At 45.3% G+C, this 13,910-nt stretch overlaps 1 protein-coding gene across 5 annotated transcripts in view; it reads left to right on the top strand.

Moving 5' to 3' along the window:
• Window positions 1-854: 854 nt before the first annotated feature.
• The window catches only part of CHCHD6 (coiled-coil-helix-coiled-coil-helix domain containing 6), a 122,617-nt gene continuing 109,561 nt past the window's right edge, over window positions 855-13,910 (top strand). For 2 of the 5 annotated variants that reach the window (XM_068694115.1, XM_068694116.1), the window contains exons 1-4: window positions 856-1,025; window positions 2,243-2,366; window positions 3,511-3,580; window positions 4,833-4,977. In XM_068694115.1, coding sequence (XP_068550216.1) covers window positions 936-1,025; window positions 2,243-2,366; window positions 3,511-3,580; window positions 4,833-4,977 — 429 coding nt within the window. In that variant the 5' untranslated portion in view covers window positions 856-935. Of the gene's footprint in view, window positions 1,026-2,242; window positions 2,367-3,510; window positions 3,581-4,832; window positions 4,978-13,910 lie in introns of all 5 variants that reach the window. The other 3 variants (XM_068694113.1, XM_068694112.1, XM_068694117.1) reach the window with 2 other exon arrangements.

Below are 13,910 nucleotides of genomic sequence, written 5' to 3'. Positions count from 1 at the left end.
GTTGGATTTTTTTCTTTCCATAACTTTGACCCAGTAAAGAGCCTCCACGCATTTAGTGTGTCCAAGTGGAAGCCTGAGGGGGTGGTTTGGTGCTGCTCCCATGTGCCTGGTGACAGGATGAGGGGAAATGGGCTAAAACTGTGCCAGGGGACGCTTAGGTTGGATATTAAGAAGAACTTCTTTACGAAAGGGTTGTGAGGCATTGGAACAGGCTGCCCAGGGAGGTGGTGGAGTCACCACCCCTGGAGGTCTTTAAGAGACGTTTAGATGTAGAGCTCAGTGATATGGTTTAGTGGAGGACTGGTTAGTGTTAGGTCAGAGGTTGGACTCGATGATCTTGGAGGTCTCTTCCAACCTAGAAATTCTGTGATTCTGGGATTCTGCTCTGAAGGGAGGGAAGGAGGAGGCCTGGGCCTGGGGCTGAATCCACAACCCAGCTGTTCTGGTGCAGGTGCGCGCTGCAGAAAGTGGTCATAAAGAAATGTGGGGGTGCCCTGATGAAAACTTTATTTGATTTTTCATCTTTAGGGGTTTCTCTGTGGCGTTACCAGCCTTGAGGGCTGGTTACGGCGCAGCCAGGTGGTTGCGGGCGAGCGAAACCGCTCTCCTCAGCACCACAACCCAGCGCACACCCCACTGCGGTTCAGACTAACACCCCTCTACCACCCCCTGGCTACGCCGAGCAGAAACGCGTGAAAAACGGCGCTTAACGGTGCACATCGGGCAGTGAAGGATAAGGGGAAAACACCCCCAGCGCGCCTGCTGGCCGCCAAACTACAACCCCCAGCCTGCACCGCGCCGCTCCGCCAGCACCGCGCCGCGCCATTGGCTACCCGGAAGCCATCCACCAATGGCAGGCGGGCGTGTTGGCAGGCGGCGGAGAGGGAGTGTTGCCGCTGGCCTCGGAGCGGCGTCCCCGGCGGCCGCCCCTTGGCATGGGGGGCAGCGGCAGCCGGGCGGGCGGCAGGAGCGTCTCCTTCGGCCGGGACGAGCGCGACCGGGTCCGGGTGCTGCAGGGCGTCAGGGTGAGGGGACACGCAGGGGATGGGGGCTGAGGAGTCACCGGAGGGGAGGGGAGGAGGGGAGCAGCCCCCGGGGGCTGCCCGGTGCCCCCCGCTCAGCACCCGCAGGGCTGAGGGGAGCTGGAGCTGAGGGCGGCCTCCAGCTGGGCAGGGGCCCTGCAGTGACCGAGCCGGGCTTTGGACAGGCCTGTGCTGATCGAGAGGAGCAAAATGCGAGTTCCTATCAGCCCTTTTCTCGCTGTTCCTTTGGATGTTTCGCAGGGTGGGAGGCCACAAGCCCATGGGTGCTGTGGGCTCGCTGCCCGGCCGCCTGCTGTGGGTGTTCGCTCCCACAGGACGCTGATACAGGCGTCTGGCTTTCAACCACCACCAATTTCCATTAAATTAATGTAGAACTGAATTATTTTTGAGATCCCTACTGTCTAGCACCGCGTGTTACTTAACAAGACTGCTTTTCCTTAGAGAACAAGGTTAAATGCCTAAAACCAGTAGATGCTGTCCCCAGCCTTCAGCTGTACTGGAATTGATGCTGGGAGTTCTCCCATTATCGTCCCCAGCTGTGGGATGCCTTGGTGTTGCTTGGTCACTGCCCTGCTGCCCTGTTGTTTCTCTTGTGGTAGGCGTTACGTATCTGGGGTTATTTCTCACCAAATCCTATGGCAAAGGTACTGCGCACACGTGTGGTTGTAAATAGTGAGAGTGTAATGCAGGAGGGCAGAACACCCAAGAATTTGGTACGTTAATGTGGAGAAAACAAGGCTTCAAGGTGGCCTCTTTGCTCTCTGCAGCTTCTTGAGGAGGAGAAGCAGAGGGAGAGGTGCTGGTCTCTGCTCCCTGGGAACTGAAGGCAGGTTTTCAGGGGAATGGCACACAGCTGTGTCAGGGAAGGTTCAGACTGGGGAGAAAGAACAACTTCACCAGGAGGGTGGTCAGGCACTGGAACAGGCTTCCTAGAGAGGTGACCGATTCCCCAGGCTTGTCAGTGTCAAGAGATGTTTGGATAACGCCCTTATTAATATGCTTTACCTTTTTGGTTAGCCGTGACATGGTCAGGCAGTTGGAATAGATGGGCTTTGAAGATGCCCTCTGTTCTATATTTGATTCTATGTTCAGTTCTGTTCTTGTGTTAATATGAAAACTAACAAGTTGGGTACTTTTATACTGAAATATATGTACGCCAAGTGCTAAATTGATTCATTTCTCCTGTATGCATGTTTCAGCTCTCTGAAGATGTAGTAAACCGAATGAAAGAAACTCCACAAAGTAAAAGGGACAGCCAGAGATCATCCAATGGCACAGCTCCGTTTTCACCAGCTGCAGAAGGGAAACCCAAACCCCCTACAGGTACTGTCAGTCCCTGTCAGGTCTACTCTTTTCTCACACCTCTCAATAGCACTGCTGTTGGATGTTACATAGCATGTGTGTATCTTTTCAAGGCTGCCCTGTTACGAGAGGAGCTCTTTGATTAGCCTTTAACACGTTTACGTACATGTATGTAGGTATCAGCATCATTGAACATATTGGACATTGCAGTTTGGTGACATTTTACGTGTTTCTGAAAGGTGGCTGTATCATCTGGCTGTCGGAGCAGTTGAAATGCTGTCCTCCTTCTGTTGTGGTGTGACCTTAATGTGATAGCTTGTTCTTCTGGTCCTTTCCTTCTCTGGCTTCAGAATGCCACCCCTCTTAGATGCATTAATGAACTTGTATCACTTTGTGAACGTTTCTAAAAATGATTTGAAGTAAGCATGCAGTAAGCGGGGCAGAATATTTTTTATCTTTAAACTTGATTTATTGTCTCCTTTCCATGCCCAGGGAGTATGTTGTGGATGGGTGGGAAAATACTGCTTGTTCTTTGGAAATAAGTTCATGCTGTGGGGGCAGGATTGACCAAGCACAGCTTACGTGACAGTCTAAGTGGATGGTGAGAACGTGATTTCTGAGCTTGTCTTTCTTTACAAGTCACAAATTGATTTGATTTCTGTTAGTTTTCAAATATACTTTGTCGATAAACATTATTTGGATGTATTTAAGGCATCCAAAGTAACGTGAAGGTAACGAGCCAGGCCTTCGCTGTTAGAGATTTGTTACTTGTGGGATCTTCCTAATTATAAGGAAAGCAGGAGCTTGAGGGGAAGACTTAGTGGAGCTGGAAGAAGCAAATAGAAAGTAGGACTAAAACTATGCTTATGTTTCAGTATAAAACAGGGCGTGAGGAAGGGAGGTTAACATTTTTACCTAGATACTTCTATTGCATGCCTTGGTCAGTGTGCCTTGTGAAAGGCAGTGTTGTCAGGATCTTTCTTTTCTGAATTCTAACTCTACCAGATTTACATTTTCTTGAGACTTTTTTTTTTAAGTGTATTGTTTTTTCTCTTGATGGGATAACACTCACATATGAAGTGTTATCTTCTTATCAAATAATTTATGATGTGATGACAGACTGTTTTCCTTTACAGTTGTCACAGGCTTCTGTCCTTCTTTCTAGGCATCCAGCCACCAACGGCAAGTAACTCTGGTCAGAAGGCTTCAGTCGCGGAGCAGGAGTTGTACAGGAGGTGAGGTGAAGTTTGTGAAAAAGACACAGTTCAGCTCCTTTTCGACTGTATATATGATTTATTTCACTCTGAGTGCAGTGACTGTAAATGTTAGTGCCTGGGAATCCTCTTTGAAGCCGTGCTCCTGTACCTTAGCCAAAAGGAGCAACTGGGGGAGCTGTGAGCAGGTGAAGTGGTGTTTGGAAAAACAGATAGGGAGGACCAATGTAAAGAGTTGGTAACTGTAGAAAATGTGTATTATGTGCATTGCAGGACCAATTAAGCCTAAATTTGACTACAGTTGCCTTTTCTGATACAAATGAAGGAAACTAAGTGCTTGATACTAAGGGATTCTTAAATCTCAGATGTGGTCATGGTTTTGATTCAGTTTACACCTAACGTTATCAGATCCATTTTATGTATCTGACTCCTTGTCATAGACTAGACTTACTGCCAGTCAGCCAGTACTAGAGTGCTGTGAATTTTTCATTCAAGGGTATTTAAATTTATTATATTTATTTATCTTTAAAGATATTTATAAGAGCGAGGAGAAATGTACAAGAAGAATGTCCTCTATCCACGTCCTCTAACCACAGGAGTCTACTCCTAGTTCTAGGTACGCAGGGCCGTGTGAGAACTTCAGTGTCTGTGTAACTCAGAGGCTTTCTGCTACAAAACTGCTGGCTTGGTCTTTTCCTGAAGAGCAGGCCAGCAGTTTTGTAGCAGAAAGCCGCTGAGTTACACAGATGCTGAAGGTGCTTGCTTGTAGAATTCGCCAGGCTCGAATTAGACTGAATTTCCTTCATGGCAGTCTCTGAGATGCAGGTGCCTAGGCGATAGACATGACAGGATGCACTCTCGACACTGTCACTGTATTTGTTCTAAGATTTTTTTTCCCCTTGTAGAATAGAAAAAGCCCTGTCAGACTGACACCTTTTATTGTAGTACGTTTCTTGATTTTTTCCGAAGCGGTGCCTATTTATCTAGCTAACTACTTTCTATTATCACTGTTTTCAGGTGATAATTAAGCGCTTAATAGAGCTAAATATAACTGAAATATAAGCTTGTAAGGTGCTCAGTCTACTGTTGTTGTCTGTGCTGTGTGACAGTGAAGTTTGCAGGTCGTGTTTACAGTTTGTTGGACTTGGAATTCCTGCTGATAATGGAGGGGCTGTGAGCAGGCTTTGTACCAAATCGATAACGCGTTTGCGCTTTGGCTCTGGTCAGGGATGTTGCCAGAAGTCTGCTGATTGCCTTTGCTGATCTCTTACAGGTATGAGCAAGAACAGGCTCTGGTCCAAGAGGAGCTGCTCCGGCTGGCCAAAAGAGAGAGGGAAGCAGCCGGCGAGGCGCTGAGCACTGCCCTGCAGCGGGAGAGGAACAGCACCAATGAAGAAAGGCAGAGAGCGGCCCAGCTGGTGAGTAACAAAACCTCCAGTGTGCTCCCACGCAGGACAGACTGAAATCTCCCAGCTTGAAGGGATCCACAGAATACCACTGGTGTGATGAGTTTAGGACCTGACTCTGGGGGTGTGTGGAGAGGGTCTTGGTGCGGTGCCAGCAGAGCTCAGCAGCGGGCAGAGCAGTGGTGTGATGTGAGCGCTGCTCTGCAGAGCACGGCACTACATGGGCAGCTGGGGAGGAAGTTAATTCTGTCAGCCCCTCCCAGTACAGGCTGTGGTGTTGGGAGAGCTAGGCTGAGGGTAATTCTCTTTGCCTACTGCATACTGAAGGGACAGTTTAGGAAGGGGGCAGACCTGAGAAATGTTATCTTTATTTGTGTTTCTTCCATCCTACTGGAATCCTTCCATCCCGATGTGTTGCACACACTTAATTTTAGTAAAGAGCCCTTCTGTGAGCGTGTTTTCTGCCTGGTGAATAGCAACAGGCATGGCTTACCCGGGCACCTGACTGGGCTGGGAAGCAGTTTGAGGTTATAATACTGGGGGGTGAATAAATAAAAGGTAAGTGAGCATTGCTGTAAGGGTTTGGACAGAAGGTTTTTCTAGCTGTAGTCCATCTGACAGCGATCCACACCAGATGCTTATGCAGAATGTGAGAACAGGGCAGACATAGAGTGGTGCTTCTTACCTCCATACCCTGACAACTTCTGGGGTTTAAAGCCTTCTTGGACAGGAGACTGTTTTATTGCCTTGGTGCTCAACAGTCACTTACGAACATGCCTTCTGTGAGGATGTCCATTTAGGGGTTTGGACCCATTTATGCTTTGACTTTCCGGCAGTCTACTGCATGTGGCTGTGTTGGAAGGTCTCAGGTTGCTCTGCTGGGCGTATCTTGGGAATTGCTGCATTGTAGGAAGCTTCTTGGCAGCTTGTACCCTGACCATGGGAAGCGTGCGTGAGTGCTGAGCCTTAGGAGAGCCACATCTGAGGCAGGTGACTCCAGTCCTCCGAACAGCAGGTCTGGGCCAGCGGACACAAGGTTAACGCACTTCCCACTAGAGTATTATCTTTATGAATGCAATTAACGGAGCTCTGTAAAGGGGGCTGGGAGGGTGGGGGGAGCCGGTGGATTTAGTACCCAGCCTAAAGGTAAGGCCCAGCTCAGAAACAGAGCCTGCCCTCCCGCAGGGAGACGCAGGGAGTAACCTCGGAGCTGTGTGACTAGCAAAGGCAGGCAATATTTGTGGAGTGTGAGGAGGGCACCTCTAAAATGAGCAGGGACCTGACCTCTAACATACAGAAGCTGTTCTATTACCTGAATTAGCTTTTAATCCTGCAGTGTCGCATACCCAGATATTGCAAACTTGATGGTCTGCAAAAATCTGATCAGGCTCTCTCTGTGTAACCCATAAAAGATAAATAGTGGCCATGGAATGCGGTGCAAGAATGAGAAACTGTTAAATTTCATTGCTCTTTAACTATCTCTTGATCAGTCATAAATTTAAGATCCTTAAAAATGGAATAGTCTAGCCTGTCCTTCCAAAGATGAGGTCAAAGCTATTGTCTGTTGGTTTCTAGGTGTCTTCCTAAGCAGTAACTGTTCTTGCCAGCCTTTTTAAATGATTGGAGTCCCTATCAGATTTGCTTTATCTCAGCTTCAGTTTCCTTTCAGGCATGGTCACCTTATTCTACTTTCTTAATCCTACTCAAATCATATCTGTCCTTTGTCTTCCAGTATTGTTTTCTTCCTTTATTTGGAGTAGTGTTTGAATGGTTTTTGCTCACTTTTTTTGCTTTCTAGCCCTAGAATATGAGGCAAATAATGGATGTGAGCTGCTCTTTCATCTCATCTGTATCTGTCTTCTCTTTCAAACAGAAAAGAGTAGTGGAATTAGGTGTACCTGGTGGCAGTCTAGGTGCAGATGGAACTGGAAATTATCTGCTGAAGTTTATAAGGGAAAGTACTTTCAGTTTTTAGTGTGTTTTTATGGTGTTTTTTGGTTGTTTTGTTTGTTATGACCTACTATGGAAACCATCGAAAAATGGGGCAAGTCCCATGAAGGAAATAACAGATGAATGACTTGCTTCTAACAGCACTTAATTTAGTAAGTATTGAAAATGATGCCCTGTATCAGTAGTAAGGTGTTTTTTTTATTATTATTATTATTTTGATACTTGCAGCAAGATCTTGTGCTGCTCTGTGCCCTCACTGTATGGATAGCTTGGTCACTGGTAGCCTTCCCTTGTACAGTTGTCTCTAGTAGTGCTGCAGTATTCTCCTGTAACTTTACCACTTGTGGACCATAAATCCAAATACAGTAGCTGTATGTTGAAACAATTTCATTTTGCTTGTGTTGGACAAGACTTGTCATTTAATCTGTGTGGGTTTTTTTTTGTGTGTGTGATTTTTTTTTTCCTGACTTTTATTATTAACAGCATCTTTGTGAGGTACTTCTGTGACGCTGTGCAGTGTCCTGCTGAGAGCGTGGACTACAAATAACGTTTGGTAGGGAGCTTGCTGCCAGTTTCTGGGGCCAGGTACTTCATCACTGATGGGGCAGGGGAGTGCAGATTAAAACTGGTTGGTTTTATTTCTTAGTGGTTCACTGGTTACAAGAGGGTTTGAGCATTAAGAACATGGGCTCTGTTTTACATTTTTGTCTTGTTCTTTTTTTATGACTTTGAATGAGGTACTTAGCTTCTGAACAGGGTACTTAGATTCTAGATACCTTTAGGTTTGGACTAAAACTATGAAGTTTAAGAAGCTAAACACCTCTATAAGTAGAAACACTGCAGCATTCACTTCACTCTTGGAGTGAATATGGCTTTTGATTAACCACATGGGACTGGCTCAGATGGAAGCAGTCTGCTAAGCTCCTGTGGAAGAGCTCTCACCAGTTTATATTAGAGAGAACATGTTTTGTTTGTACATCGCTGCAGGATCATGGTGCTGGCTGGGTTCTTAAATAATTTAATGCCATGAGCACTTACAGTACAACAGGGATAATACGTACAGAACTTCAGAGCATTGCCTAGGATGTTTAACTGATGCTAGTAGCATAACTTAAGTCTCGTGTGAAATAAACAAGAATCAGTACAGCCATCTTTATTTATTTTTTTTAATTCTAGCACAAGAAATTTCTGAAGTTGTCATAGTCAAGTTATTTAATTGCTTGGATGTGTTGTGAGTAGTATTGCCTTTTCCTAAACTTTGAATCTTTCCTATTTAATTTCCAGTTAATCAAAACCTAATCTCTCAACTTCTTGGTTCTTCAGGGTTTCTTTTCTTTTTTTTCCCCTTTTTTACCAACAAAAGAAACTTTTTTTTCCTTTCTGCTTTTGTAATCTCCTAAGGCTGTGCAGCATATGCACCATGAGCCATCGTCTTGGAGCCAGTGACTCCCAGCCTGATGGTTTTTGCTGAAACCTTTGAAACAAATCAATGTGGAATGGGGATGGAGAAAAGCAGAAGCTGGGGGGGGAGAATAAACGCGATTAAGCGAAGACATCTCATTACTACTTTAGAAAGGGAGGATTATAACTTATAAAATAGGAGGATCTCATTTAGGGGCCATGTGTGCCTGTGTTATCAGGACAGAGGGAGAGCAAATAGAATAAATGAAATTAATACTTTGAAAAGAAGCATTACGCGGATTTCAGAATTGAACTAATATGATTTGTGCAAAGCCCTGAAGTTCTTATCTCCCCATTTAATACCCCTAGGATAATGGCTTTGTCAGAGTTATTGACCAAGAGTCGTCGTCTTCCTTACCACTTTGAAAGAATGAATTCAGAAATGGGGTGATGGCAGGACAAACTTGGCACCATAATTAGCTGTTTCAGGCAAGACTGAAGGGCATTGCTTGCTGTGCGAACCCAGCCTGGACACAACTCCTAAATTGCTGGGGAAGCCGTTTGCCAGCTGCTGCTGACAAATGGTTCACCATTCCCAGTGCTCCTGGGAATTTGGTGAGTTCTATAAATACACAAATAAATAACATGCTCTGCTTGCAGGACGGCAGCCCCTGCTTTCTGGTGGCTCCAGCTCTGCACCGATGTGGTTAGTCTGGCCTGAGATGTGTGTGGGAGGAAATCCTCACAGGAGGAAGGGTCTGTCCCATTGCTCCAGCAGCTGATCATAATTGGTCATAGGCTGCTGGGTTCATTTTGAATGATTTCTTGGCCAGAAATAACCTATTTGTTCTTCAGAGCCCTCCTGAATCAGTGAGAGAGGAAGGGGGTGTGTCGAGCAGGAGTGACTTTGATCGGGGCAGTGGGTTTTGATATCGGTGTGGTCGTGTGTGTGAGATTCTGAACTCTTGGGCTTTCCACGTGGAGTGCACTGGATGCTATCAGCCTTGGTTTAGTGTATATAGCATATATATTTAGTGCACACCATTTAAAAATGCCTGTTGCTGTTTTAACTGTTACGTTTTCTTCTCCAATTCAAAGAATGTGGAGGTAAAATTGTGTAAAATTGGTGAAAGCTACACAAATAGCCTGTACATTGCTTGCTATAGAGGAGGAGAATTTGGTGATAGTGGAAGTGATCAGCTGGAACAGTGCTGGGTTGAGGGGAAGGAAAGGAGTCAGCCAACTCATAGGAAGGAAAGGAGTCAGCCAATTGACCTATTTCTGGAAATAAGATATAAATATAGAAAGTTTTCGTTAGGTTTCTAGTCACTGATGAAGTTTTAGGCCAACCTCATGCTTTTTGCCCACTGTTGTCAACCAGTATCAGCTGTAGAGAGCTGCAGCTGAACTGGGGCTGAACACGATTTAGTTTTGTTGAGGCTTTCATTTACTTTGTGTTAAGCTGGGGATCAGCTTCATCCCGGTTGATTAACCCACAGGTAAACATCCCTGGATCAGGCTGGGCTTTTGTTGCGCGTAATCTCTCCCCATTGTGACAACAAGCAGCAGTGGCCAACCCAGGCCCAGGAGCAGCGGGGTGTTTGTGACAGCGCGGGTGAGGCTGCATTTTTAAGGTCAGGCCTCTATCACCAACACTTGGCCTTGGTTTTTGTGTTTTTCCCCTCCCTGGGTGTATGAACTGACCTAGTGAAAGCCCCAGGTACCACCCCTGTGAGCTTTGCCTTACCTTTTAGGTGCTGCTCACTTCAGGGCAGTTCTGCGGTCTGTTTGCTTTCCAGTTAAAATGTAGCAGATTGAGCTAAAACCCTTCTGTTTTAAGAGTTGCAAGTCTGTAGGTAGGAAATAGTTGGTGTTGAGGGGAGACTTTGCTAACACAAATGTTGGTTTTTAGTCTTCAGTTGTTCTTTCTGTAAATTGTTCTTGATTGAAACTTTTTTTTCATGGCTGAAGCAGAAAACACTGACTTAAGTCAGGAAATAATAGTGCAAAATGAGGAAAAAGTCTGGTTATTTTTCTTCCCATTTGATTTTTCCAGTGATGTTATCACTTGTGATTAGCAACAAGTCCCTGTGTGTGTTTACTACAGGAATGACGCCTTCTTCAGATTCACTTTTATATTTTGTTTGGAAAATGACTGGTGCATTTAGCCACTAGAACACAAATTTGTACGTGTAATTTGGGTACTGCTGGTGGTAGGAGCATTATCTCCTAGTGGTTTGGCTGTTTGCAGAGCACTCACATATCCTTAGTGTGTGCATAACCAGCTAGGAAATCTGCCTGGGTTAGCATGAGTGGCGCTGTCTTTGGCTAGAAGGTGCAATGTGGCTGTTTCTGATTGCTTTCACTGAGTGAAATTACCTTTTAAAAATGTTGATGTACATGGAAAGATGTAGTTTGTTTTTTTTTATTTAAGCCTTAGTGATTTATTACCAAAAAAAAAGGCCCTGTCATGGTCTCCTAAGGTGTATATTGAAGCAAAAATAGGGCACGTGTACATGTGACACTCCCAGATGGTTTCTCTCTGCAAAGAGCTGAGTGGAGCTGGCTGAAGGTACGGCACCTCTGCAAGGGGCTCCTGCTGGCAAAAGCCGGTCCCCTGAGGCAGTCACTGCTGCTAGCTCAGAGCTTGTGGCACACACAACGTCAGAAACAAACGCGTGCCTTGAACAACTGAAGTATTTGAACAGATCTGAGGAACTTCAGATCCTAACCTGTAGTGTCATAACTGGTGTTTATTTTTAAACAGCCCTAATTTTTTTTTAAATGCTTTTTAAAGTTCTTTTTGGGTTGGAACTTGGTAATTAACAGAGGTGTAATATTCCTTTGCCTTTACGAAAGGCTGCCTTGGCCTCTGAGCTGTGTGCTGAAGAGTCAGACAGCCCTTAGTTCTCCAAGCCTCCTGTCTTTATTTTTATATTCTAGATTATTTTTTGGCCTGAAAAAGTCTATTTAGTAGCAGCATTAATAATGTTACGCGTTCCGTTTCTCTGCATTTTTGATGCTTGATGTGGAGCCCTCCTGCTGCACACGAGGCAGAGTCAAAGCTCTTGGAAGCAGTCTGCTTTTCTTCCCCTGGTGAGGACTCCGGGCTGGGTTTTGTAGCTCCATGTGTTGTTTTCTACGTTGCAAGCCATCAATAGGGGAGTTAAATAGCTGGATTGCGAGTAGCTTCAGATCTCGTTCCTTCTATTCCTCTCACTCTCGCTCTCTGAGTTTTTTTTTTTTTTTTCTTTTCTGCACTTTGAGGAATGCATGTTAATCAGCAGAGTCTTGAAAGTTAGTGGCCTGTTAATCTATATGGCCTCCGGACAGAACATCCCTCGTTCTCCTCCACGGTTGGGTTCCTCTCTGGCTGCTGTGTTCTGTAGCAGAGGTGGGTGCACTTCTGCAGTGAAAGAATTAATTTTTTTTATGAAACCATTAAATGTTTAAGGAATCCCTGTAGAAAGTAGTCTTGCAGTATTAGATGATGGACTTTGGAAAGGTTTGCATTAAATTTAAACTTGGCATGACAAGGATCTACGTGTGTGTAACCTCCAGCAAGCTAATAACTTTTGGCCTCTGAAGCACCAGTGAGGTCTAAATTTAACTAAGACAATCATGCAGAATGTTTAATGCAACCAACCAGGATTTAAAAAGGGTAAATTCTTTCTCCATCTTCTCTTGAGGAAAGGCAAAGGTGTTATCTGGCTGGGGGTAAGATGCTGCATCTGTACTCCTTATTTTCCCTGCTACTGCTGCTATGATTTGTCAGACATTTATAGCATTTTTTTTGAACAACTTCCAATTTCTGCAGCTAGTCTTTTATCTCCTGGCTCTGAAGGTTAATTTGTGTTTGGAGAGTTTTTGCAGATTTCAGCAGCTGATGGTCGTTTGTGAGCTTCTCATTTTTGTAGTCTCTTGGGCTAAGGGACGTTATCACAAGGTTGGCCTCTTTTTAAATCCTACAGCTGCAACAAATTGAAGTTGTCTGTGGTGCTGCCTAATTCCCCTGTCTCGACTTCAATTCTCTTCTCCCCATGTTTCACTTCTTTTTGTCTACAAAGTTCATACATTCCACAGAAACTTCTTCTAGATTAATTTATTCTACTTAAGGGTTACAGTAAAGCCGTTCTGTTGTTTAAGAAGCAAAAAATAGGGAGAAAGGAAGACTAATCCTATCTGCTACGAGATATTACATTTGATAATGCATGGGGGTGTTTCAGTAGCCTTCCCTTCTGTACGAGCCAGCATGGCTTGTGGTATGAGTTGTAGGTGTAAAGTACAAAATACAGTTTGCACAAGCTTGGTTAAACTTCTTATTTTTGGATTATTGTTTTATTTTTCTGTTGTATATATTTGGGATCATCTCCCTTGTTATTGGGTTATAACTTTCCAGCGTTCATTCTGTTCTGTCTGCAGAAGGACAGTGTTTGAATCCTGAATCAATGATCCTTAGAAACAAGCTTGAAAATTTCCTTGAGATGTTTGAGAATGAAAGCGTTATTAACAAGAGAGCAAGATTACAAATTTAAAGGGCTGATATAATAGCTAGGAAATAAGTTTGCACTGAATGGTAATCAGATTGGTCTCCCACTCGGATGATGGGGACATGAGGTAGGTGACAGCTCGCTGGATGTCATCTGTCACATTCCCTAAATGCCATGAAAACTACTTTTGATGCTTCTGTTGCCTTGCCTTGGAGCCTTAGGTGCATGTCTTGAAGTGACCCTGCTGGCAGCGGAGGGGGTGGCAAGAAAATTGCTCGTACCTGAGATGGAAGGATGGATCTGCAGCAGGGCTGCTGGGAGAGAACTGGTGCAGGGTTCTTTCTGGATCCTGATACGAGGGGCTGACCAGTGGCATAGTAAGGCAGCTGTTTTAATGAAATAGAATAAAAGGAGTGCAGATAGCAAGTAAATCTGACATCCCTATGTGTGCTGGGAGCCCTGCTTTACACAGCACAGACCCTCTCCAGATCTTCCCATGGCATGCTGTACAGATCCCGTCTGCGAAGAGGTTCCTCTTTTTTGGTCAGTCAAACAATTATATTCTTATATTATAACTATTACATTCTTGTAATTCAGCTGTTTAAGAAGCAACTGTTCATAAAGGATGTTCACATGAGAGCTTCTTGCTGCGCTTTTAGATAAAGGTGCTGTAACTGCTGTTCCCGAGGGCAAGCTGCCCGCAGCTGCCTGGGTTGTGCTGAGCTGGGTGATTTTATCCTGCAGCACAGCACAGGCCTGAAGGCCACGCTGCATGAGCAGCTCTGTGCCTGCTCGGGTTTGGTCTCTTCCTCCTCAATACGCAGCGGTCTCCTGGTTAGGATCACCACGTTCCACGCCTTGACCCACAGGCAGTTACGCTGCAGGTTATCCTTGTGAGCTGTTCAGCTAGTAGGTTTCCTGACCCCCTGGACGTTTCTGTGTGTAACACCCATCTGCACACAGCACAGCCCACACGGGGTGTTCCAGCAGGTTCCCATACAGCAGCTGCTCGTGCTGGCGTGTGGGCTTCTTGAGCCCTAAATGCCAGGCCCAGCAGAGCAGTTGTGCCCTGTTCAGGATCACAGCTCCTCGAATAAAATGTCT

Source organism: Anas acuta, chromosome 11 (genome assembly GCF_963932015.1).
Source record: "Anas acuta chromosome 11, bAnaAcu1.1, whole genome shotgun sequence".
Lineage (NCBI taxonomy): Eukaryota > Metazoa > Chordata > Aves > Anseriformes > Anatidae > Anas > Anas acuta.
This window is presented reverse-complemented; position numbering and strand designations above follow the sequence as displayed.